The sequence below is a fragment of the Elgaria multicarinata genome, chromosome 6, assembly GCF_023053635.1.
Source record: "Elgaria multicarinata webbii isolate HBS135686 ecotype San Diego chromosome 6, rElgMul1.1.pri, whole genome shotgun sequence".
Classification (NCBI taxonomy): domain Eukaryota; kingdom Metazoa; phylum Chordata; class Lepidosauria; order Squamata; family Anguidae; genus Elgaria; species Elgaria multicarinata.
Window position 1 is genome coordinate 2,139,661 of NC_086176.1, and position 24,440 is coordinate 2,164,100.

The 24,440-nt window shown below is 41.3% G+C and overlaps 1 protein-coding gene across 2 annotated transcripts in view; it reads left to right on the plus strand.

The window, feature by feature from the left end:
* The window catches only part of ADK (adenosine kinase), a 518,244-nt gene that overhangs the window by 227,071 nt on the left and 266,733 nt on the right, over window positions 1-24,440 (plus strand). For both annotated transcript variants that reach the window (XM_063128876.1, XM_063128877.1), the window contains exon 6: window positions 13,560-13,668. In XM_063128876.1, coding sequence (XP_062984946.1) covers window positions 13,560-13,668 — 109 coding nt within the window. The remainder of the gene's footprint in view (window positions 1-13,559; window positions 13,669-24,440) is intronic.

The following is a 24,440-nucleotide window of genomic DNA, read 5'->3' on the forward strand; positions in this document are numbered from 1 at the left end:
CATTTTTATTAGCTGTTCTTCCAAACCATGATAAATTCAACCTTTTATATTTTTTCAATTTATCTAAAATCTCTTTTTTCAAACTACTTAAGTTTTCCTTCTCTAAGTTCTCTAGATTTTTTGTAATTCTAATTCCCAAATATTTAATCTGTTCTTTAATTCTCATTTCCATTTCTTTTCTTTCCCAATCCTTCTCTTCCTTTTTAGTATAATTAAATAACATCAACTCTGATTTCGACCAATTTATTCTTAATCCAGTAATTTCTTCAAATTCTTTCAAATGCTGTTTAATTCTTCCCATCTTTCCAACTGAGTTTTTAATAGTTAACAAAGTATCATCCGCAAATATATTAAATTTTATTTTTTTAATACTACCTATTCCTTCTATCTCCCCATCATCTCTTATTACATTTGCCAATAGTTCCATAACCAGTACAAACAGGACAGGCGAGAGTGGGCATCCTTGTCTTGTTCCTCTGGCCAGTCGTATTTTATCGGTAAATCCATCATTTATTACCACTAAGGCTGTATTTTGAGAGTATAATTGTTCTATTATAGCTTTAAATTTATTTCCAAATCCCCTTCTATTTAAAACCATCTTTAATGCTTGCCAGCTCACACAATCGAAGGCCTTAAAAATATCCAGCGCTAATATTCCCGCTTTAGTCTTTGTCTTTTTAACCTCTTGAATAACATTTAACACTCTTCCCACTAAATTATGCATTTGTCTACCTACTACAAATCCACATTGATCTTCCCCTATATAATTAGCTATAAATTTATTTAATCGTTTTGCTAAAATAGTTGAATTTTTTTTTTTTTTTGCATCTTGGTTTATTAATGTGTGGCGCAGAGCGGTAAAGCAGCAGTTTCTGCAGCTGAAACTCTCCCTATGGCCTGAGTTCGATCCCAGCGGAAGCTGGTTCAGGCTGCCGGCTCGGGTTGACTTAGCCTTCCATCCTCCCGAGGTCGGTAAAATGAGTACCCAGCTAGCTGGGGGAAAGGTAATAACTGCCGGGGAAGGCAATGGCAAACCACCCCACTATAAGGCCTGCCAAGAAAACGTCAGCGAAAGCTGGCATCCCTCCAAGAGTGCTTGCACGAGAGGTTCCTTTCCTTTCCTTATTAATGAAATAGGTCTATATGAATCAGGGACAGTCAAATCCTTTTCTGGCTTTGGAATTAAATTTTTTAACGAGTGTTCCCATGATTCTGGGATCCTCTCTCCTTCTATTATAGCATTATATAGCTTCAATAATTTTGGTACCAAAAACGTTTAATTTTTTTTATAATATTCCGGTCCTAGACCGTCTACCCCGGGCGATTTACCCGCTTTCAAATTCTCTATAGCTTCTTCAATTTCTCTTTGAGATATACTCCTTTCCATTAGCTCTTTATGTTCTATTTCCAATCCCTTCTTTATATACTTTTCCATATAAACCTCCATCTTCTTCTTCTGAGTGTCTTTTTCCTTATATAGTTTGATAAAATTCCTGGAAATTTTTTATTTTACCCTTCATTGTATGACAATAATTCCCTTGTTTATCTTTCACTATACCTATCCAATTCTTAGCCTTTTCCTTTTGTGTGAGTCTAGCCAGCATCTTAGAGTTTTTATTACTGTTTTCAAAATACTTTCTTTTCATATAAATTAAATTTTTCTGAACTTCCTCTACGTTTTTATTCTCTAACTCTTTTTTCTTTGCTTGTGATTCTATTAATTTATGTTTATTTTTAGATTGCCAATATTCTTTCTCCAAATTCTTGATCTCTTCCTCTAACTTTTCCTGAATTGCAACCTGCTGCCTCTTTAAGTTACACGTTTCCCTAATACAAATCCCCCTTGTTACAGCCTTCATGGTATCCCAAACAACTGTCATTGCCGTTCCTCCCTTTTCGTTAATTTCCCAAGTTTCTGACAATTCCTTTTGCATTTTCTCCACCACTTTATTATATTTAAAAATCTTTGTATTCAGCTTCCACCTAAACGCTTCTCTATAGTCCTTTCTAACTGTGAAATCTAAACTTACCAGTGCATGATCTGTTACCTTAATTACCCCCAATGCCATTCTACAAACCTTGGTTGCAAACTCCTTAGAGACAAAAACATGATCTATCCTAGAATAAGATTTATGGACTGGGGAATAATATGTAAATCTGGGCTCCACCCCTCTAAGTAAACGCCACCCATCAACAAAGTCTTTTTCTTTTATCAATTTATTTAAAATAGTAATGTTATTCCTCTTTTCAATACTAGTGGGGTTAGACCTATCCAATCTATTATCCATAACCATATTGAAATCTCCAGCTAAAATAACATATCCTTCTTTAAATTCTTCTATTTCTTCAAATAATTCTTTATAAAATTCTCTATGTCTCTCATTTGGGGCATAAACATTAACCAGTGTATATGCTTTACCTTCAATTTGACCTTTAATCAAAAGATATCTACCTTTCCCATCTTTTTGTATATTCTCCAAATTAAATCCACTTCTTTTAGAAATCAAAATGGCCACTCCATTTTTTTTGAAGTCCCTATTGACTTTTCATAATAGACTGACCATTTCAAACGAATTTCATTTACACCATCCTTGTCTTGATGAGTTTCCTGCAAAAAAAAATGTCAGATCCTTATCTATTTAACAGTTGCTCAATTCTCCTCCTTTTTCATGACTGCCCCCAGACCTTTGACATTAAGTGTTGTTATCCTTATGTTCTTATCCATGTTCACTTTGTTGTCTTCTTTCAGATCCCTTGTGCTCTCAAACTCCAGTTCACCCACATAAAAACACAAAACCCCTTTCAAAACCCTCCCTCCCAACCAATAATATCCCACCAATCTTTTTCTTTTTATAACTACTCCTCTCCCTCCCCCATCCCCCCTCTCCCCCTACCTCTTTTCCCCCCACTAAATCCCCGTGAGTCTATTACTCCGGCCATTTTATTTACCCTTGGGGGGGGGAACGAGCCCAGCGTCCCAATACAGCAAGCCTTCTATTTTAAATTTACTTCTATTTTATCATCTCAGTAGTATAAATGTCATTTCCCACTTGCTCCAGCTCCTTCATTTCCTCCTTCCGCTTGAGTTGACATGGCATCCACATCCAGACCCAGATTTTTTAAAAGCTCTTCACCCTGCTCCAGGGAGGTTACTCTGCATAGCTTGCCAGCATGCATAAATCTCAAGAAAACTGGGTACCCCCAAGAATACTTCACTCCTCTTCTTTTGAGCTTTTCTGTAATGGGTTTAACACTGCATCTCCAGTTAACAGTTTGTTGACAAAGATCATTGTAGATTTGGACTGAAGAATCTTGATACTTCAACAATACTATAGATCTTAACTTCATCATAAGCTGCTCCTTTTTAAAGTAATTGCCATATTTCATCAGGATATCTCTTGGAGAGGTTCTGGATCTGTTTGCACCCACTCTATGCACTCTATGCACATCTTCATTATTAATTATCAGATCTCGTATTATCTCTTTAAACCATCACAATAATATTGTTCTCAAATCTTCTCCTGAGAGCTCTTTGAAATTCTTAATTCAAATTGAGGAACGTCTATTCTGGTCCTCTAGCTGAATCAGCCTTTTTTCATGCGTATCAAACTCTACTTTATGCTTCTCTCCCAGCAGATCCATTTGCTTCCCCAGTAAATTTACTTCTGATTTAAGTAATTTGATATCCTTGTCATTTTGAACTATCTTAGTAGTAAGCTCATCGATTCTTTTGTCCACTTTTTCATTTATTTTATCCATTCATTCAAATAGTGTGTTTTTGTTACTGAAAATAAACTCTTTGATCTCATCCATGTCAGCTGGCTTTTTGCCAGATTTTGATGCCATTTTAATGTCGTCTGAGTCTGTTTCTGTTTCTGCTTCAAAATCCGTTAAAGATAGTTTTGTAAGCCTAGCGGAAGAGTGATTAGAAGGATGGGGCCGAGATCTTTGCCAAGTAGGTTTAAATTCCTTTTTTTCTTTCTGTCTCTTAAGGTTAGACATTCAAATCGTAATTTACATTACCCGGCAGCAATCAGCTGATTTTTAAAGTTCTTTCTTTGTCTGATGTTAAGACAAGCAGATTTACAACCTTGCTCAATCTTCTCTCTCTCTCCGCACTCCGACTGTCAGTTTTATTACTCGGTAATTAGCCACTCTGATAAGCTGCTGGCAGAGAGTATAAATTCTTCTGTCTCTCTGCTCTCCGGCAACAGTTATTACACCGTGCTGTTACTTAAACAGTATTCTTTTACCAGCCGATGGCAGAGAGATTCATAAACAAGTTCATTATAAAATCTTGCCCATTTGATTGAGATTATAGAGTTTATTGGCTTCCTATTTCAGGAGCCTAAAGAAGACCTACCGATTCATGGTCCGTCAGGCACCGCCCCATTAATTACATTTCTATACAAGTTTAAATGATTAGAAATGGAAATTTAGTAGTATATAAAGAAGGCACAACTTTAATTTTTCAAAAGGTATAGATATGAAATGCTTTTTTAATTCTATTGGTAAGATCCAACATAAGTCCTACTTATAGTAGACCCACTGAAATGAATGGGACTTAGGTTAGTCATTGGCTCTTACCTATGCTATTAATTGTCCTTTAAGGCACTTAGATGTCATAGATGTGCTGATCCTATATTTGGTAGTAGACACTTGACCTTAACTCTTGAGTTCATCAAGGGTTGAAATAAAAAGGTGAAATAAAACCGTGTTTTTGCTTAATATTCTTGCTCCTGACACTTATAAATATGCCTTTGCTTTGTTGCCCTGTGTCTTGGCAGAATAGATCCATTTCCATTTATTCCCTTACTGCCTTGCAGCTTTTCTTGGTTAAATTAACTCTATAGATGGAGATGGCTGCTCAGTTGTAAAAAATAAAAAAGGGTTTAAAACAACAACATCAATGCCTCCACTATTTTTGTACCATTATTTTCTAATTATTTCATAGCAATTCTTTTTTAAACACAGAGGGATTTTTTATTCCTTTACTGGGTAACAATTTATACCTGTTGATTTCAATAGAAGATACTGGGCTAGTAGTTTTTTCTATGTCTGTGGCATTTCATAGGACTGGTGAGAGAAGAGAACTGGAGGAGAGGACTGTTCTACCATTCACAGCAGCCTGCTGCTTGTGCAGCTGCCCCCCCCCACACACCTCCCAGCCACTTTCCCTGCTGTCAGCGGTTTACTGATTGCAGAGTGGAGCCAACTGCCAAGGTTCTCTCCAGCCAATTGGCAGAAGAGGGCTGTCTCCAAGCCTGTTGAGACCTTGAGGCTTGAAGAGAGTAAAAACTGCCCTGCCATGAGGCATAAGTGTACCCCTTTGGTTTGCCCCTTTGGTATGCCACGAGGGTGAGGGTGATTCTCTGTTCCTCTCTCCTCCCTGGGCTGTCAACTCGCTGCTTGTTTAACGATAACCTCAGTTGTGTGAGTAGAGTTTCCCTGAGTGAGAGCAGGGATCTCTTGGGAATAGATATAATTACATCTTGTGACCTCCCCACCCTGAGTGAGAGACAGAGGTTGGGGGCTTAACATATTAAAGCTGCTTCATCTGCCCAGAGTGAGAGGCTGTGGTACTTGAAGCAGGAGATTCCCCTGGGTGAGAGCCAGGGGGAGAAGTGTGGCCACACACCAGGTAGAAGTAGAATGAGCAGGTACTAAGGGAGGGAGATTGTATGGAAATAAGCACTTTATCGCTTGGTTGGTAGTAGCCTGATGTCCATTTGTGACCAGTGGCTGGTTACCACAAGTGAGAAATGTGGTTGTGTTGTTTGTATGGCTGAGTGTGGGTTTGAATGGTGAGTGAGTGCATTGGTGGGGTAGATCATAGAATCATAGAATCATAGAATAGCAGAGTTGGAAGGGGCCTACAAGGCCATCGAGTCCAACCCTCTGCTCAATGCAGGAATCCACCCTAAAGCATCCCCGACAGATGCTTGTCCAGCTGCCTCTTGAATGCCTCTAGTGTGGGAGAGCCCACAACCTCCCTAGGTAGCTGATTCCATTGTCGCACTGCTCTAATAGTCAGGAAGTTTTTCCTGATGTCCAGCCGGAATCTGGCTTCCTTTAACTTGAGCCCGTTATTCCGTGTCCTGCACTCTGGGAGGATCGAGAAGAGATCCTGGCCCTCCTCTGTGTGACAACCTTTGAAGTATTGGAAGAGTGCTATCATGTCTCCCCTCAATCTTCTCTTCTCCAGGCTAAACATGGCCAGTTCTTTCAGTCTCTCTTCATAGGGCTTTGTTTCCAGACCCCTGATCATCCTGGTTGCCCTCTTCTGAACACGTTCCAGCTTGTCTGCATCCTTCTTGAATTGTGGAGCCCAGAACTGGACGCAATACTCTAGATGAGGCCTCACCAGGGCCGAATAGAGAGGAACCAGTACCTCACGTGATTTGGAAGCTATACTTCTATTAATGCAGCCCAAAATAGCATTGGCCTTTCTTGCAGCCATATCGCACTGTTGGCTCATATTCAGCTTGTGATCTACAACAATTCCAAGATCTTTCTCGTTTGTAGTATTGCTGAGCCAAGTATCCCCCATCTTGTAACTGTGCATTTGGTTTCTATTCCCTAAATGTAGAACTTGGCATTTATCCCTATTAAATTTCATTATGTTGTTTTTAGCCCAGCACTCCAGCCTATCAAGATCACTTTGAAGTTTGTTTCTTTCTTCCAGGGTATTAGCTATCCCACCCAATTTTGTGTCATCTGCAAATTTGATCAGCGTTCCCTGCACCTCCTCATCCAAATCATTAATAAAAATGTTGAAGAGTACTGGGCCCAGGACTGAGCCCTGCGGCACCCCACTCGTTGCCTCTCCCCAGTTTGAGAAGGTTCAATTGATAAGTACTCTTTGAGTCCGATTCTGTAGCCAACTGTGAATCCACCTAATAGTTGTTCCATCTAGCCCACTTTTAGCTAGTTTGTTAATCAGAATGTCATGTGGTACTTTGTCAAAAGCTTTGCTGAAGTCAAGATATATGACATCCATAGCATTCCCACAGTCCACAAGGGAGGTTATCCTATCAAAAAATGAGATCAAATTAGTCTGACAGGATTTGTTCCTGACAAATCCATGTTGGCTTCTAGTAATCACCGCATTGATTTCAAGGTGTTTACAGATTGACTTCTTTATAATCTGCTCCAGAACTTTCCCAGGGATGGATATCAGACTGACTGGTCTGTAGTTCCCAGGTTCCTCCTTTTTGCCCTTTTTGAAGATAGGGACAACGTTGGCCCTCCTCCAGTCATCCGGCACCTCACCCGTCTTCCATGATTTTGCAAAGATAATAGACAAAGGTTCTGAGAGTTCTTCCGCTAGCTCCTTCATTACTCTTGGATGCAGTTCATCAGGCCCTGGAGATTTGAACTCATTCAAGGAAATTAGGTGTTCTTTGACCATTTGTTTATCAATCTCAAACTGCAATCCTGCCCCCTCAACTTCTGCTTCACTTTTTCCACGTGGGTCATAGACCCGCTTTTGGGAGAAGACCGAGGCAAAGTAGGAATTGAGCACCAAAGTAGGAATTGAGCAGATAAAGATGTTCTTGGGAAACCTTGATGCAGAGACACATGGATGGGGAGCCACTATTCCAGTGATTTGGGGCAGAAGGAGATATGGCAGGAGGAAGGGGTTGCGACATCAGTGTAGATTGGGTTTCAGGTGTCTACACTGTGTTCCCCTTCTTCCCCCTCCTCTAGCTCTCATGTACCTGGTAGCTCATCCACTGAGCCCTCCTTCCTTGCAGTGCTGCTCTTTAATGCCAGGTTAGTCCGCAATAAGACCTCTCTTATTCATGATTTAATCCTGGATGAGAAGGCTGACCTGGCGTGCATTACTGAGACTTGGGTGGGTGAGCTGGGTGGGTTTGACCTGACTCAGCTCTGCACACCTGGATACTAAGTGGAGCACCAACACAGATTGGAGGGATGGGGTGGGAGAGTTGCTGTGATTCATAGATCTTCCATCTCTATCACTAGGAAACCACTCCACCTTGGGAGGAACAGGCCTTGAGGGTTTGCACCTGGTGTTGGGCCAGAGAGACAGATTGGAGATGCCACCCTGCTGCCCAGCATCCTTCCTGAGCTGGCGGAGGCGGTCTTGAGTGTGGTGTTGGAGGAACCCAGGACGGTGGTTCTGGGCGATTTCAACTTTCATGCTGAGGCCGTCTCTGGGGCATCCTGCTCGGGACTTTATGGCCTCCATGACAACCATAGGGCTGTCTCAGTTTGTCATCGGCCCAACACATGAAGCAGGGCATACCCTTGATTTGGTTTTTGCTCCAAGCTGTGAGATGGGTAGTCTGAAGATTGGGAGGGGTCCAAGTAACCCCTCTGTTATGGTCGAACCATTTCCTGGTGAGATTTGAACTCACTGTGTTACTACCCTCCTGCAAGGGTGGGGGACCCATTCGGATGGTCCGCCCCAGGAGACTGATGGAATCCAATGGATTCCTGAATGCTCTTGGGGATTCTCCAGTGGAGAGAGCTGGTGATCCAGCCGAGGCCCTAGGCTCACTGTGGAATGGTGAGATGTCAAGGGCCATCGACTTGATTGCACCTGAGTGACTTCTCCTGTCCTGTAGCGCCCGCTCTGCTCCTTGATATACTAGGGAGCTGTGGACAATGAAACAGGCTGGACGTCGGCTAGAGCGCAAATGGCGCAAGACTCAAAGCGAAGATGACCGAGCATGCTGTAGAGTGCATAATCATGCCTATTGTGTGGCAGTGCAGACTGCAAAGAAGGCTTGTTTTGCTGCCTTCATTGCGTTCTCGAGTAGCCGTCCAGTGGAGCTCTTCTGGGTGGTCCAGGGGCTGCTAACATTGTCCCCAGCAAATGGGGCCCTGGCCCCATCGAGGACCCACTGTGACCTTTTTGCATCACACTTTGAGGACAAAATCGCTTCTCTCCTCATTGACATTGTTGTTAATGCAGCTCCAGTTGAGGTGCCCGATGCCACCATCTGCCCGATTTTGTGGGATTAGTTCCAGTCATTGCGGCCTGATGATGTGGACAAGGTGCTTGCAGCAATGTGATCAACCACTTGCCCTCTCGATCCCTGTCCCTCCTGGCTTAGAAAAGCAAGCTGAGGGGGTTTGACTGGGTGGGTCCAGGGGGTGATAAATGCTTCCCTCCTGGAAGGGGTGATCCCTGCTGTCCTTAAGGAGGCAGTGGTGCGACCACTCCTGAAGAAGCCCACCCTGGACCCGATGGTATTAGACAACTACCGCCCAGTTGCCAACACCCCTTTTTTAGGGAAGGTACTTGAGACAGTTGTAGTGGAGCAACTGCAGGATACTGATTATCTAGACCTATTCCAGTCTGGGTTCTGATCTGGTTACGGGACTGAATCAGCCTTGGTCACCCTGATGGATGACCTTTATTGAGAGAGGGACGGGGGGAATGCAACCCTGTTAATCCTGCTCGATCTCTCATCAGCTTTTGATACCATCGACCATGGTATCCTCCTGGATCAACTCCATGGGATGGGCATCGGAAGCACTGTGTTACACTGTGGACCACTCCTCGGCCCCTTGGCAATTGAGCTATGGAGTGTCGCAGGGCACCATCTTGTCCCCAGTGTTATTTAACATCTATATGAAGCCGCATATAAATGTAATAAATAAATAAATATAAAACCATCACTTTTCACTGTTTTTTAAACATATGTTTTTATGATATTGACTTTGGTTTTATTGGCTTTAGAGTGTCATCCAATTAACTTATCATCAATTAGTTTAAAATTTGGGGATTGGTTTACTGTCATGGCTCACCACTATCCTCATAGTAGATCTGCACAGTACTTTCTGGTCTTTATTTTCTGCTTGTTTTGATACCCCTGGGGGACAGAATATAGCTCTTCCTTTCTTTTCCCCTATCATAAGTGTATCATGGACTGGCATGTGACTCTTTCTTAATTACCTGGTTCAATATAATGCTAACCCATGGTTTATTTAACCTAGAGTTTGTTGCCCTACCCAGGGATTGTCTGGCAGATTGTCAAACAAACTGTGGTTTGTTTTCTCAACTTGTGGGTTGCTTGTTTCCTTCCTTTGCCCACTCCCTATTTCCCATATGCCTGTTTCCCAAATGTCCAGTGAATAGATAGATAATTTTCTCCCACTCTCATAATACTAGAACTTGGTCTCTTTCCATGAAGCTGATTAGTGGGAGATTCAGGACAATTCTTCACATAGCTCATAGTTACACTACGGAATTGGCTACCACAAGATATAGTAATAGCCACCTATTTGGATCGCTTTAAAAGGGGATTAGACAAATTCATGGGGAAAAAGACTATTGATGGCTGTTAGTCCTGATGGCTATATGCTACCTCCAGTAGCACCAGTTGCTGGAAGACATGGGTGGGAGGGCGCTGTTGCACTCATGTCCTGCTTGTGGGTTTCCCATGGGTAGCTGGTTGGCCATTGTGTGAACAGAATGCTGGACTAGATAGACCCTTGGTCTGATCCAGCAAGGCTGCTCTTATGCCTTTGCAGTACCATAGTACTGTCATGTAGACTGACTGTTGTTGTTTTTACCACGGCTGCCCACTGCCTCTGTAGCCTGGTGAAAACAACCCATGAACTTGGTTTTGGGTTCACACATAATGGGCTGGTTCACATGACTTGGCTGGCTCACCATGAGTTATTTAACACATGATGAACTGCTGCACGTACCAGGCAACATTTTGAATATGCAGCCCTGAACAGGGGTTACCGTGTTGTGGGAAGCTGGTCACTGGGGTTTATTTATTTATTTACGTATTTATTGCATTTCTATACTGCCCAGTTGCTGAAGCTCTCTGAACGGTTCACAAATAATAAAACCATAAAATACAACTTATGTGTAAAATTTAAACCATTTTATAAAACTAGAATATAAAAGTAAAACCAGAATAAAACTGAGCAGCAATGCAGAGATTTAAAATACAGATTTTAAAATAGCAAGTTAAAACACTAGGATGGTAAAATGGTAAAATGCTTGGGGGTGGGGGGGAGAAGGGTCACCTGGCCTCAGAAAGCATATAACGTAGCTGCCTCTGGAGAGGTTGTTCCACAGCTAGGGTGCCACAGCAGACAAGGCCCTCCTTATCTGAGGGTTAAACAAACCTTGCACAGCCTTACAACAAACCAAGTGTTATGCAGGGTTGTTTAACCCTCAAATAATCCTCTGCAGCTGAGTTTGCACAACATGGCAACCTTTACGGTTGTATATTCAAAATGTTGTTTGGCACATGCTGTGGCTCATTGTGGGTTAAACAATTGCCATTGAACCTGGCGTGTTGTGTGAACTGGGTCAACGACAACCCGTAGTTTAAACAACCAAGAGTTCACAATCCAACAAAACTGGGTTGCGCAACTAGGTTCACATGTCATGGCAATCCAGAATGCAACAACACATGGGTAAAATAAACCATCGGTAAGTGTTATGTGCAAATCAGGTCATTTTCTTGATTGAACATTGGAGGGGAGAAAGGGCACAGCCTCCCCCACTTCCCGGGTTTGGCTTCCATAGTGTTCCTGTCTTGGCTACCTTAAAACATGCCGGGTTCTTTTCCATGGCTCCACTGATGCTCTGTGAATACTAGCATCCAGCTTTTGTCACAGTCATGTTGGCAAGGGCACAAAGATTTTTGAAATTCAAGGAAAGCTCAGTGACATTTGAGAACCACTAAACTAGGCATTATATGGAAAACTGGAAACATTGTTTTAAATATATTCCCGAGCAGGATTTTTCTGACCAAGTTAGGATAAAAGTCAATTTTCAGATTAAAGTTGCTTACTGATGCCATTATAGTAATATGTATTTATTGTGGATTTTTCTGTAAATACGGAATTATAATGTGATTTTCGTCTTTCACCTTGTTTTCAGTTGGCTATTGCATAAAAAAGCATTTTAAATACATTTTTTAAAGAAGTCCATGATAATTTTCTAATTATCAGTTGAAAAACAAATCTTACTGACATTATATTCTGCCAAATAGTTTTCAAATAAGCATACTTCTCATCTACTTGATCACTAATGTGAATTCATTTTGGAAAGTATAAGAGGTTGTGGATTTGTGATAGCAGATTTATAGTCCTTTGTAGTAGTTTTTTTTAGTCCTTTGCTAAGCTCAGCGTCATGCCAGCAACCCCCCCGCCCCACAAAAACCTTAAGATCCACAATAGCTACTGCATCAACTTACCACTACACTGTAGATTGAGAATTGGATTTCTAAACCAATCCAGGAAATTAAGTTGATATAGCAGAATATCACCACTGAACTGTGAGAATTTGCCATCTGTAGATACAACATTGCCCTGTTGCACAGACTTATTATACGTCACATGGATGAATGGAAATGGCTCATGGGAGGGAGAGGAGCACAATCCCCTAATCATCATTCAGATGGCATTCTAAGCTGTCTCCTGTGTTGGCACTAAGGTGCCTTTTTGATTATGTACTAGTGAGGTGTTGGAATAGGGTTAGTAGTGAAAAGGAGAGCTGGAGGATCATTCACAAACAGTTTGCATCAAGGGATTTGTTTTCTAGTTATTGAAGGATGTAAACACCTTGAGTGACTTTTTGAGGCAAAGAGTAGAGGGAACAAATTATCCAAATAAATAAATAATTGCAACACGTGCCCAGTGTCTAACAGGAGCCTTTTAGTGTTGTTCAGGCCTCTCGAGAGCAGGAGGTCGAGAGGCTCCTTTTTCCTTTCTGCATCAGATTTGGGGCTGTCTGTCAACCCTGAACCTGAACATTATATGGCTGGTGGGGGGGTGGGGGGCGTTCTGGAGAATGGGAGAAGAAAAATGTGTCCTTTTCCTTTCCTTATTCCTGAAACATCCCTGAGTGGTACCAGGAGGAATGTCTTTTAACTTCATGCCCCCCCCACTACCCCCACTTTACATGACCTCAAGGATCATTAGCATTATTTATTTCTTTATTACATTTATATACCGCCCCACAGCTGAAGCTCTCTAGGGAGTTTACAACAGTTAGGGGGTTGAGCAAAACAATTCCCTCTTCTTCTTTCCACCTTTCCCTGTTCCCCACCCCCTCCCCCAAGTGGCTCCTCCTCATTCCATCCATTCTGGAAGCAGACTGATCAGGCCATTGGTCAGGCTTTTTAATTTTAATTTACAAACTTTTATATTTCTGCGTGTCTAGAGAGTTCCCCAAATGTGTAGAAACCACTACCTTTTTTTAGGGTCGCCCCTGTTTCACTTCTCCAGTGAAAGGCTCTCAGCCACCCAAGCTTACTACTAGAGCACATGCTGACAGGATGAATCTCCCTGTCTTGCTTCTTGCAGGATGCCATCCCTGTAATGCTAATCTGTGTTACTCGAAGAAATATAATTGCAGTGCAGTGCTCTAAGATTGGAGGGAGAGAGCCACTGCCATGGATGAAAAATCTGTCAGGAACAGCAGCTACATGCATGTCCGGATCAGTGTTGAGTGCGCAAGACACTTCTGGGTTACTTCACTGAGGATGGTTGAGAAGGCTATAGTTGTTCCAAGAGAGAGGGTGACCATGTTGCCACCTTTTTTGTCATTTTAGGTCTCTTGTTGCTAACCTGGCTGCTGCTAATTGTTATAAGAAGGAAAAGCATCTTGATATGGAGAAGAACTGGAACTTGGTGGAAAAGGCTAGAGTTTATTACATAGCAGTAAGTTTGGTTAACCTTGCAAAATATTAACTTGCATCTAAACTTTTAATGAACTATTAATGTACAAATTGCATCAAGTGCAGGACAAATCTTGTAAAAGAAGGCAAAGCCTCTGACACTTCTTTTGTACTGTGGCTTCCATGAATGCTGGCACTTCTTTGAATTTTTTTTAGTGGAGCATGGGAAAGTATTTTGTACCAAATTCAGCATTTGAGTTGTTAACATTACATAATATATACATTTTATGTTTTCAAGCAAGTTGATGGAAAGGGTGCAGAAATTATCTTGAACTCAGTATTAGCATGGTTATTCCCTGAAAACAGTTGCATGAGAACCTCTTAATTACTGTTTGTTGCTTCTGAAATATAGAAGGGGATATTCTTGAGCAGTTTCTTCACACAGACAAAGGTGATGGGGGATGACTATATTGACAAGACCTTTCTTCTTGTAGCACAACTGAGAACAAGAACATTCAGAATTGATTCTGAAGATATCTTCTTCCTATTTCCTCTTAACTGAGAAATATGTAAACCAAATTCACAGACTGCATTCTGGTACAGTTAAAATTAAAGGGTTTGTGCTTTTCCTTCCTGGATATTGTTACAGCAGATAGCAAATACAGCAGGCAGCTATGATAGATTCTAAAATGTGATGTACATGTAGTATGTGGATTCTGTATCACAGCTGCTGCCATCCTGTTACCTGAGCTACGTGGGAACAGCTGGAAAAAAGTGTAAAAAATTGATTATCCAGGAGGAACAAATTCATTAAAAGGGTTATTTCCTTTAATGAGTGTTAATGTTTCCTGCAACCATTGGCGTGCGGACCACAGATTCAAAGGGTTCAGTTGAACACCCTAATCCGCTGCTGCCGCCATGTTACAGTAGCAGGACCGGTGCTAGCTGTAGGAAAGAGCGACAAATTCAGCTGCTCCCCACCCCGCTCCTCCTCCAGATGGCTTTTTTCACCTGTGCAGCCGCTGCCCCGCCCCCCCCAGCTTGCTTGCTCGCTCTTTCACTACCTCACTCACTGAGCTGCTCCCAGCTGCTCTGCCTGACCTCTCGTGACAGTTACTGGACAAGGTGGGAGCAGCAGCCACGCTGGGGCCAGGAAGCAGCACGTGGTGGAGCCGAGGAGGGGACTGTTTCTGTAAGTAGTAAGATTCCCCTCCCCGCTTCGGAGCTGCTGCCCTCCTCTGCCCTCCTCTCGTCATCAGCCCTGCAGGTACTGTAATGTTTGGGAGAAAGAGAGAGAAGCTGTATGTTTATGTGCCTTCTCTCCTCATTGCTGCCCCACCGCCCACCCCAGTCTGGACTCCAGCAAGAGAAAAGAAAGGGAGAAGGGGGGAGAACTGCAATGCCCTCCAGGACCTCCTGGCTAAGGAGAGTTCATTCAGCAGCACCTTTTTCAGAATGCTTGCTAAAACAATTCCTATCTGTCCTTGCTTATTTTAGGGTGTCCAACCCCCTTTTTTCAAGCCGTTCTTTTGGTAAACATGGTATGTGTGTATCTTGTGTCACTTTAAAACAGAGCTGCAGCACAATCCTATGTACGTCTACTCAGAAGTAAGCCCCACTGAGATCAATAAAACTTACTGTGAGGTAAATGTTCATAGGATGCAGCCTGAAAACAAAGAGAGGATGAAAAAAAAGACAGGAGAAAAAGAATTGTAGAAATAGAATAGCAAGGTAACTGTGGGATATTTAACCATATTTAAAGACAATAAGTACAGTAAAATTAGTGCTCCTCTACTTCAGTCCCAATCAAATAATTACAACAGTGCAGTACAGATTATTTGTTAATTAAAAAATACAGTTTACTTCAGTTTTTGTTTATTTCATTTGTTTAATGAATGAAAAAAAGTCCTTTATTACTGTATATTCAATCAATGTTTACCTTAAAAAAAAATCCCTGATTTTTCACTAGGTGGCCAAACCACCTAGTGAAATGTGCTGTGCATGCCTATGCCTGCAACCTGGCATTCTGCACTGCTCTGAATTTTTCATGGTTGTTGTTGATTCTTACATATGGCCAAACTATGCCTTTATAACTGTCAAATACTTACTCTACAAAGATTATACAAAGCACAGAATGTCAACGCTTCCTGCCACGTCGGAGATACCTTTTCAGAATATGCATTGCCTTAGTAACTTTTCAGTTTTAATGTATGCTTACCCCCACCCCCACACAACCCTGCTTCCTCATTACAAAATAATTATACCATGGTCTGTTCGGAATGGCACATTTGGAACTAAATGTCATGATCTAAACCTTATAGGAAGACTTGAAATCTTAGTTAAAAATGAATAAATATATGGATTTCAAAATGATTCCAGTTAAACATAAAAGTAACCTTCATTGGTATCACATTCTCGAATTGTAGTCTAATGCTAAAACTTTTGGGGTATATTGGACCCAACTGTAAGCACTGACCCAGATCAGTGTCGGGGTTCAGCAGACTATGGCCTTAGCTAGACCTACCTGTTAGTCCGCGACAGAGGGGTGAAGATCTTGCGATGGTTTTATCTCGACATCCCCCCTCTGTTTACAAAGGGCATGCGATGACCTCAGAGGGAGAGGCGTCGTGCCCGCCATTTTTAAAATTTTCTTAAAGAGCCAGAAGCACACGAGCACTCGTGCGCAAAAGGTAAGTAATTTTTTTTTAAAAAAAAAATCCCCGCTCCCACCCCACCCACCCCATGGGCATAGTGCTTCTGAGGAGCTCTGTGCCCTGTGCGCAGGTTCCAGCTCCTCGTGAGTAATATTTATAAGTAAATATAATTCCTTAAAGAGAATATTTAGCTGAGCTTCTATCTCGTCTTATTCTTATTCTTATTCTTCTTTCATTCTTCTCCTAAAAAACAACAACAACAACAACAACAAACAAACAGTTAGTTCTTGTTACTCTTTTACTTTTGTTTCCAACTAATGTCTGACTCTAACAAAGGCCCCTTTAAAAGATGCCTTTCCTGCAATGGAAAGGTTCCTCTTTCTGATGGACACTCCTTGTGCCTCTTATGCTTGGGCGAGTCGCACGTTGTTGAAACTTGTTTGTGCTGCATGAAACTATCCAAACAGTCTTGCCGCAATAGAGCTGACCGGCTGAAAGCCCTTCTTTGGAAAAAGGCCCTTGAATCGGTTCACGAACCCATTCTGCAGGCCTCGACATCGACTGCCCACCCTCAATCTCCTATCATGGAGCAATAGGCATCTTTGGGCAATAAATCCCACACCCTTGTAGCAGCTGAAAAGCTCTCAAAAAGGGCAAGTTGGTCGTGAAGACCCATGGACTCGCCAGGTGTGCTGCCTCCCTGGAGCACAGATTAGAGATGTGACTGAAGGGTTACCGAAGCTCATAAAGCCCACGGACACATACCCCTTTCTTCTCATTCATGTGGGAACAAATGATGTCGCCAAGCAGAGCAACAAAGAAATCATTTCAGACTTTGAAGCTCTGGGAAGGAAACTAAAGAACTTTGGGGCCCAGGTAGTTTTCTCATCCATCCTCCCGGTTCTTGGAAGAGGATTAGAAAGGGAAAGAAAAATACTTTGGATGAACGACTGGCTTCGAAGGTGGTGCTGTCGTGAGAGTTTTGGATTCTGGGACCACGGGCTACGCTACTTGGAACATGGACTGCTGGCAAGGGATGGGTTGCACCTCACAAGGGCTGGAAAGAATGAGTTCGGCCACAGCATGAAGAACTTGATCAGGAGGGCTTTAAACTGAATCTTACGGGGGTGGGAGACGTAAATTTCGAGGCAAAAATGGATGAAGGCCAATGCACCACAGTACAGAGAACAGCTCCAATAGTGCCCAAAAATAGTGTCCGCAACAAGGTAGGAACAAAGCCAGACTATAAAACACATGGTCTTCGATGTCTATATACTAATGCCCAGAGCATGGGGAAAAAACAGAATGAACTTGAACTCTTATTACATGAAGGCAAATACGACTTGATAGGTATAACTGAAACTTGGTGGGATAACTCCCATGACTGGAATATAGCAATTGAAGGATATAACTTGTTCAAAAAGAACAGAAGAAATAGAAAGGGAGGTGGAGTTGCACTATATGTTAAAAATACCTATCCCTGCACAGAAATACAGGCGGATCAGACTGGGAGCCCTGTCGAGAGCGTCTGGATTAAAATAAATGGGGCTAGGAATAAAAAGAATATGACAATCAGAGTCTACTACCGACCACCCAATCAAGGAGAAGAGGAGGACGAAACTTTTGAGAAACAAATTGCCAGTGTTTCAAGGAAGTGTGATGTAGTAGTGATGGGGGACTTCAATTACCCTGATATCTGTTGGGAGACCATTACTGCCAAAAGCGGCCCTTCCAAGAAATTCCTGACATGTATGGGTGATAACTTTCTCCTACAGAAAGTGGAGGAAGGAACTAGAGGATCGGCAATCCTTGACTTGTTATTGACCAATAGGGATGACTTAGTGGATAAAGTGGCAGTTACGGGAACTCTGGGGGAAAGTGACCACGTCATACTTGAATTCTTGATTATGAAGGAGACAAAAGTCGAGCGTAGCCATACACGTACTCTGGATTTTAGGAAAGCTGATTTTAATAAACTCAGAACTATAATAAGTAAGGTCCCGTGACAAGGGAGCCTAATGAGAAAAGGAGTGCAGGATGGGTGGGAGTATTTAAAAAATGAAATTTTAAAGGCACAGTTACAAACAATTCCAACAGGGAGAAAAGATAGAAGACAACAGAGGAAACCAATGTGGCTCCACAAAAAGCTTAGAGATAACCTGAAAACAAAAAGGGATACATATAGGAAGTGGAAGGAAGGCCAGGCTACAAAAGAAGAGTACAGACAAGTGGTGCAGAAGTGCCAAAATGGCGTCAGGAAGGCTAAAGATGTGAATGAGCTGAGATTAGCGAGGGATGCTAAAAGCAATAAAAAGGCTTTCTTCAGATACGTGACTAGTAAAAGACAGAGGAAAGAAATGGTGGTTCAACTGCTTAATGAGGATGGCAAATTGATAACAGATGACAAAGAAAAGGCTGAAGTGCTCAATTCCTACTTTGCCTCAGTCTTCTCCCAAAAGCGGGTCTATGACCCCCCTGGAAAAAGTGAAGCAGAAGTTGAGGGGGCAGGATTGCAGTTTGAGATTGATAAACAAATGATCAAAGAACACCTAATTTCCTTGAATGAGTTTAAATCTCCAGGGCCCGATGAACTGCATCCTAGAGTAATGAAGGAGCTAGCAGAAGAACTCTCAGAACCTTTGTCTATTATCTTTGCAAAATCATGGAAGATGGGTGAGGTGCCGGACGACTGGAGGAGGGCTAACGTTGTCCCTATCTTCAAAAAGGGCAAAAAGGAAGAACCTGGGAACTACAGACCAGTCAGTCTGACATCCATCCCTGGGAAATTCTGGAGCAGATTATAAAGAAGTCAATCTGTAAACACCTTGAAATCAATGCAGTGATTACTAGAAGCCAACATGGATTTGTCAGGAACAAATCCTGTCAGACTAATTTGATCTCTGTTGTGGAGGTGACCTAAGAACACTCTATTTCATAGACTTTAGCAGAAGTCCTAATATTCCCTTTGCTTGGGACACACACAGGTAATTTGTAGTGACATGCTTCTGCTTTTCCAGAGACCATAGCTCCATATCACAAGCTTGCACAAAAGTGATGCAAGCAGACAATAAGAGATGCCAAAACAAAAACAAAAAACATTTTGAAGAGCGTATTGTGGCGTTACACCCCACAAGTCAGTTCCCTAATGTATGTCTAGGATTTGTAAATCTATTGTGTTTAGAATGTTGACCTGAGTGGGTGGAGATTGAATATCTTCGGAGGGGGGAGGAGGATATATAAGGGAATGACTGAGGTGAGAAGGGGGGTGTCGTTAAAGTAGTTTGGTTCGAGGGAGAATTAGAGGATCAGGGTAAAGAGGGTTGTCTTTTGAGTATAGTGTGCAGATAGTCAGTTGGTGTATATAAAACAATCCTGATAATAAAGAAAGTTCAAGAGTGAAGGTGTGAGAGAAAGGAAAGTGTGTATGAGAAGAGAGAAAGGATTGGATAAGAGGTTTTAACAAGGGTCTGAAAAGTTTTATTATAAAACAAAGTTTGTGAACATTGAAATAAATTTTTATTCAGTTGGTTGCCTACCACAAAAATCCCACATGTCTCCTTGGCATTTATCATCTGCAGTTATATACATATGGTACAATAAGAGTGATAACACTCAACCACAAAGGTACTAAGAAATATTTATAGACAAATAGTTCAGAAGATATCACTAATGTACAAAAGACAGGCATATAGATAACATTTACAAGGTGTTCATCAAACATTCATAATGAAACCTACAATAAGTTGGCATCCATTAAATATTCGTGATAAGAATCAAAAACCTCATAATATATGCGTCTAATAAATAATTTCATAAAGCGTCTAATAAACAGTAGTCCAGTACAAGTACTGTTTAGAGAATTCTTCGTCAGTAGGACGCTGTAGAATGATACAAAAACAACTTACTCAGCATTTGTAACCAATCACATATGTTGTCATATACTACATTCAATACAAGAAAACAGAGTATATTGGCCTCACCAACTGGTTCACAAAAGGAGCCGCGGCTGTACATTTAGAGTGGAACCCTCCAAGGTTTATCTAAAGAAGAAATAGTGAAACTTGTAATGATAATTTATAAACAATCCAGAACCTAAGTTGATTATACAAAACTATACTAAAAACTCTCAAGGCTTACCACCATATCGTTTTCACGTATTCAAGCCGTCAGATAATGCTCTCAATTTCTTGAAGAGATTTCAAAAAGCTCCCAGTTCTTATAGAGTGTAGTTAAAGTGGCTTAATTGGCTAATAAATCACCTCAAGGGAGGAAAGCTGTGAGATCTAAACTGGCGTTAAGTCCGAAAGGTTGAATACAATTAAGTCGATGAATCAACTCAGCTTCCCTTTGAAGAAGCTCTTTGTACAAATCACGATAATTATACTGAAGGGGAAAGTTCCTGTCAATAACAAGAAACTGAAAATCGTAATATTGATGATGCTACTCAATGAAATGTTGGACTAATGGTGCCTCCGTTATCCCGTTTCTAAGTTTAGAACGATGTTCAATGATTCATGCTTGTACACTCCGCATAGTTTTGCCCACATAAATCAAACGACAAGGACAGATAATGATATAACCTACCCTCTCCGTAGAACAATTAGAAAAGTATCTTAAATCAAAGGTTTGATTATCCGTAGGATGTTGAAAGTTCTTGATTTGTAACGCCAGGTCCACACCCCCCACACCTATAATGTCCTTTAATATTATGTAGATCTAGTTAGTAGGAAGTTCCTGGAAACGGCATTCACGCGTCGTTCAGCCTCAGTAATAACCGTAGGGGGTATCCCCTATCTGCTAATAATTGACAAAATTTAAGTTTTTGATCATGAAAATTTGAATGATCCGTTGAAATGCGTTTGAAGTGAAAAAGTTGACCCACCAGAAGATTATTACGTAAATGGGGGGGATGGAAGGATGAAAAGTGAAGAAGGAAATTCCTATCCGTAGGTTTTACAAAAGTCTTGAAGCATAACACATTATTTTTCCGATATGTAATTGTGTCCAAAAAAGATATGGACCTGAGATCACTCTGAAAGGTAAATTTAATATGATCATGAAGTGTGTTAATCCAGGTTTTGAAAGCCTCGAAGGAGTTTGGATTTCTATAGATCTATAGATCTATAGATCTATAGATTCTATAGATATCATCTATAAAACGCTTATAGACAATTAACTCTTCATAAAAAGGATTTGTTAAAGGATGGCAAATATATAATTCCTCCAGATTAGCCATAAATAAATTAGCAATGCTAGGTGCAAATGGGCTCCCCATCGCTACTCCCTTTACTTGGAAGAAAAATTCATCAGCAAACCTGAAATAGTTTTTTTCTAAAATAATGTCAATTAATTGTAGCAAAAACTGAGTCGGTGGAACATTGTCACTGCACTTACTAAGATATAGTTCCGCAACAGTGCGGGCTTCATCATGTGGGATGCTGGTGTATAAAGCCTGCACATCCATAGTGACCAATATCGATTGAGATGGAACATGTAGTCCCTCGACCTTCTTGATAAAGTCCATAGTATCTCTTAAGTATGCAGGTGTAACTGCCACCAAAGGACGTAAGAAAGAGTCAACATATTTCGAAAGCGGTTCAAGGATGGAATTTGATCCTGACAATATTGGGCGTCCAGGCGGAGGATAAATAGGTTTATGAATTTTTGGAAGGATATAAAAAACCGGAACACAGGGAAATGGGTTCTGAAGAAACTCAGCCGTTTTATCATCAATATGGCCTGCTAGGGCAGCCTCTTCAACAACAGTTTTTATAATAAAGGCAATATGTTTCGTGGTGTCGTCCATAGAACGCAATGTCCCTTATCTGTTTGTAAATCTCATCTAAATAGTCCTGATGTTTTAATATTACTATAGCGCCCCCCTTGTCAGCTTCTTTAATGATGATCGAGGGATCGTTGGTAATCCGATATAGGATATCATAATCCTTATTGGAAAGGTTGTGCCATGTCCTGGGAAGATTTCGTGTCAACATATCCAAATCTTTAAGAACTAATCTTTCAAATACTTGAATATTAGGATTGTGAGTGGTCGGCACATAAGTCGAGCGGGGACGAAAAACATGTTGTGTACCAGGATTGTCATTCCCAAACTGCTCCTTTAATTTGATGAGACATATGAGTCGAAAAAAGTCAACCTTTGTCCGAAAGGCATTGTGTCGAGGGGTGGGCACAAAGTTCAAACCCAAATTCAGAACCCTTCTTTCATCATGTGTTAATATCCGATCTGAAAGATTAACAACTAGGTCCTGTTTCGTCCCCTGCGTTGGGGGCAGAATGAGGAAAAATGATCCCTTCTGGTACGTGTAGATCTATTCTTTAGGCCTCTCGCCAGACGCTCATCACCAGAAGTACCAGTCGAATTGTCAGCCATATCCTGGCTATCCACATCAGTAGGAATATATGAAGAGGCCTGCCAAGTCACCCTTTTAACATTTTTCTTGAGTGAATGTCCATCCGTAAGCCAGCTATATACTCGTGGACTGAACATAATCCCTCTCATCCCGTGCAATTTTTCTAATTTAATGTTTTTTATTTCATTCTGAAATGTCAGAAGATCCTTTTGAAAGTCATTGCATTTGGTAGTAAATTCCTTCAGAGGCAATTGATCTTTAAGAGCTATTTCTTGATTTTCAATCTGAACAGTTAGTTGAGACAATTCTTCCTTGGATTTTTCTATAATAAGCAACATCAGATCAAAGGAACATTTGTTGAGGATTGAAATTCACTTCATTTTAAATTCATTATCATCTCTAAATAGCATAGGCATCTTATTAATTCGAAGCCCCCTAGGTATTCTACGGGTTCTACAATAGTCCATAAGAGATGTTGCATGTAGGTTTAATTTTATCAATTTTTTCTTTGAAATTTTTAAATTGTCCCAATCCTTGGAGCTAGTATGAGTAATGCCATCATCAAATAGAGAAGAGGAGGTAACCAGACGTGTCATATCCTCCACTGAATATGCAAAAGTGGAGCTCATGGAGGCCATGCCTATAATTACAAGATAAAATAAAATAGAAGGCTGTGGTTGAAAATAACAATGGTACAATAAGAGTGATAACACTCAACTACAAAGGTACTAAGAAATACATATAACACCCGTTCTGGTGTTAATTCACCATCAGCACATATAATTCACAGCGCATTATTTTATTCCTGAAATTATTCCTGTTTAACCCCTTTCTCCACATAGTTTGTAGAAAGGTGGTGTTTGTCCCTGTCATGTATAGCCCTTCTGCTCCTGTATTGGGAGCAGGTGATGCAGGTAATCAATCAGAAACAGATTCAGACTCAGAAGATGCTGAGCCATACACCAGGCAGTTAGAGCCAGTGGGGGAGGAGGTTCACACGGGAGAGGCTTCAGCTGAAAATCTGCCCCCAACAGAGTTTATCTCTTCAAGGCCAAATTCTGTGCTTTCAGTGGACAGGGAGTCAACTTCTGGGGGTCAGCATTCAGAAACCCTACTTGATGCTAGGAATTGCCAGAAACTAAAACGTTCAGTGAGGTTATTGGCAAAGAGACAGTTGGGCAGATTGCATGAGAAATCATCCATGCATCAACCACCTTGAAGTTATGGACATTTGAAAAGCCTTTTCTTTTCTTTGAACAGACAATTGTCTTGCTTAGTTTGCATAGTTTTTGCCTAAGGGGGAGTTTCACGGAAAGTGCCTAGTTTGTGTAACAGAAGTGTTTATTGCTTGCAATAAAGCTTTGTAAATTACCTAGCACTTTGCCTTATTCGTCTCCCAGAGGAAGCTGGAGCAGCTATAGTACACGACAGTCCCTCACCTCAGGCTCATAAAGTGGTGGCGCTTAGCTTGAGCAGGGAGTGTCCGCGAACAGACCTGTTTTAAAGAGCCTGTGTCGTGGCACACATGTCACTAACAATATCAATGCCGACAATAAAAGAATTCTTTAAATATTATCAGAAGCAGAAAACAGCAAGGAAGGCAGTTGCACTGTTGGATGACAACGGAGTCAAAGGAGGACTGAAGGAGGACAAGGAGATTGCAGAGAAGCTGAATTATTCTCATCAGTCTTCACTGCAGAAGATATAGGTCAGATGCCTGTGCCTACACCAATGTTTTCAGGAAGGGAGACTGAGGAACTGAGGGCAAATAGTGGTGACAAATAATGAAG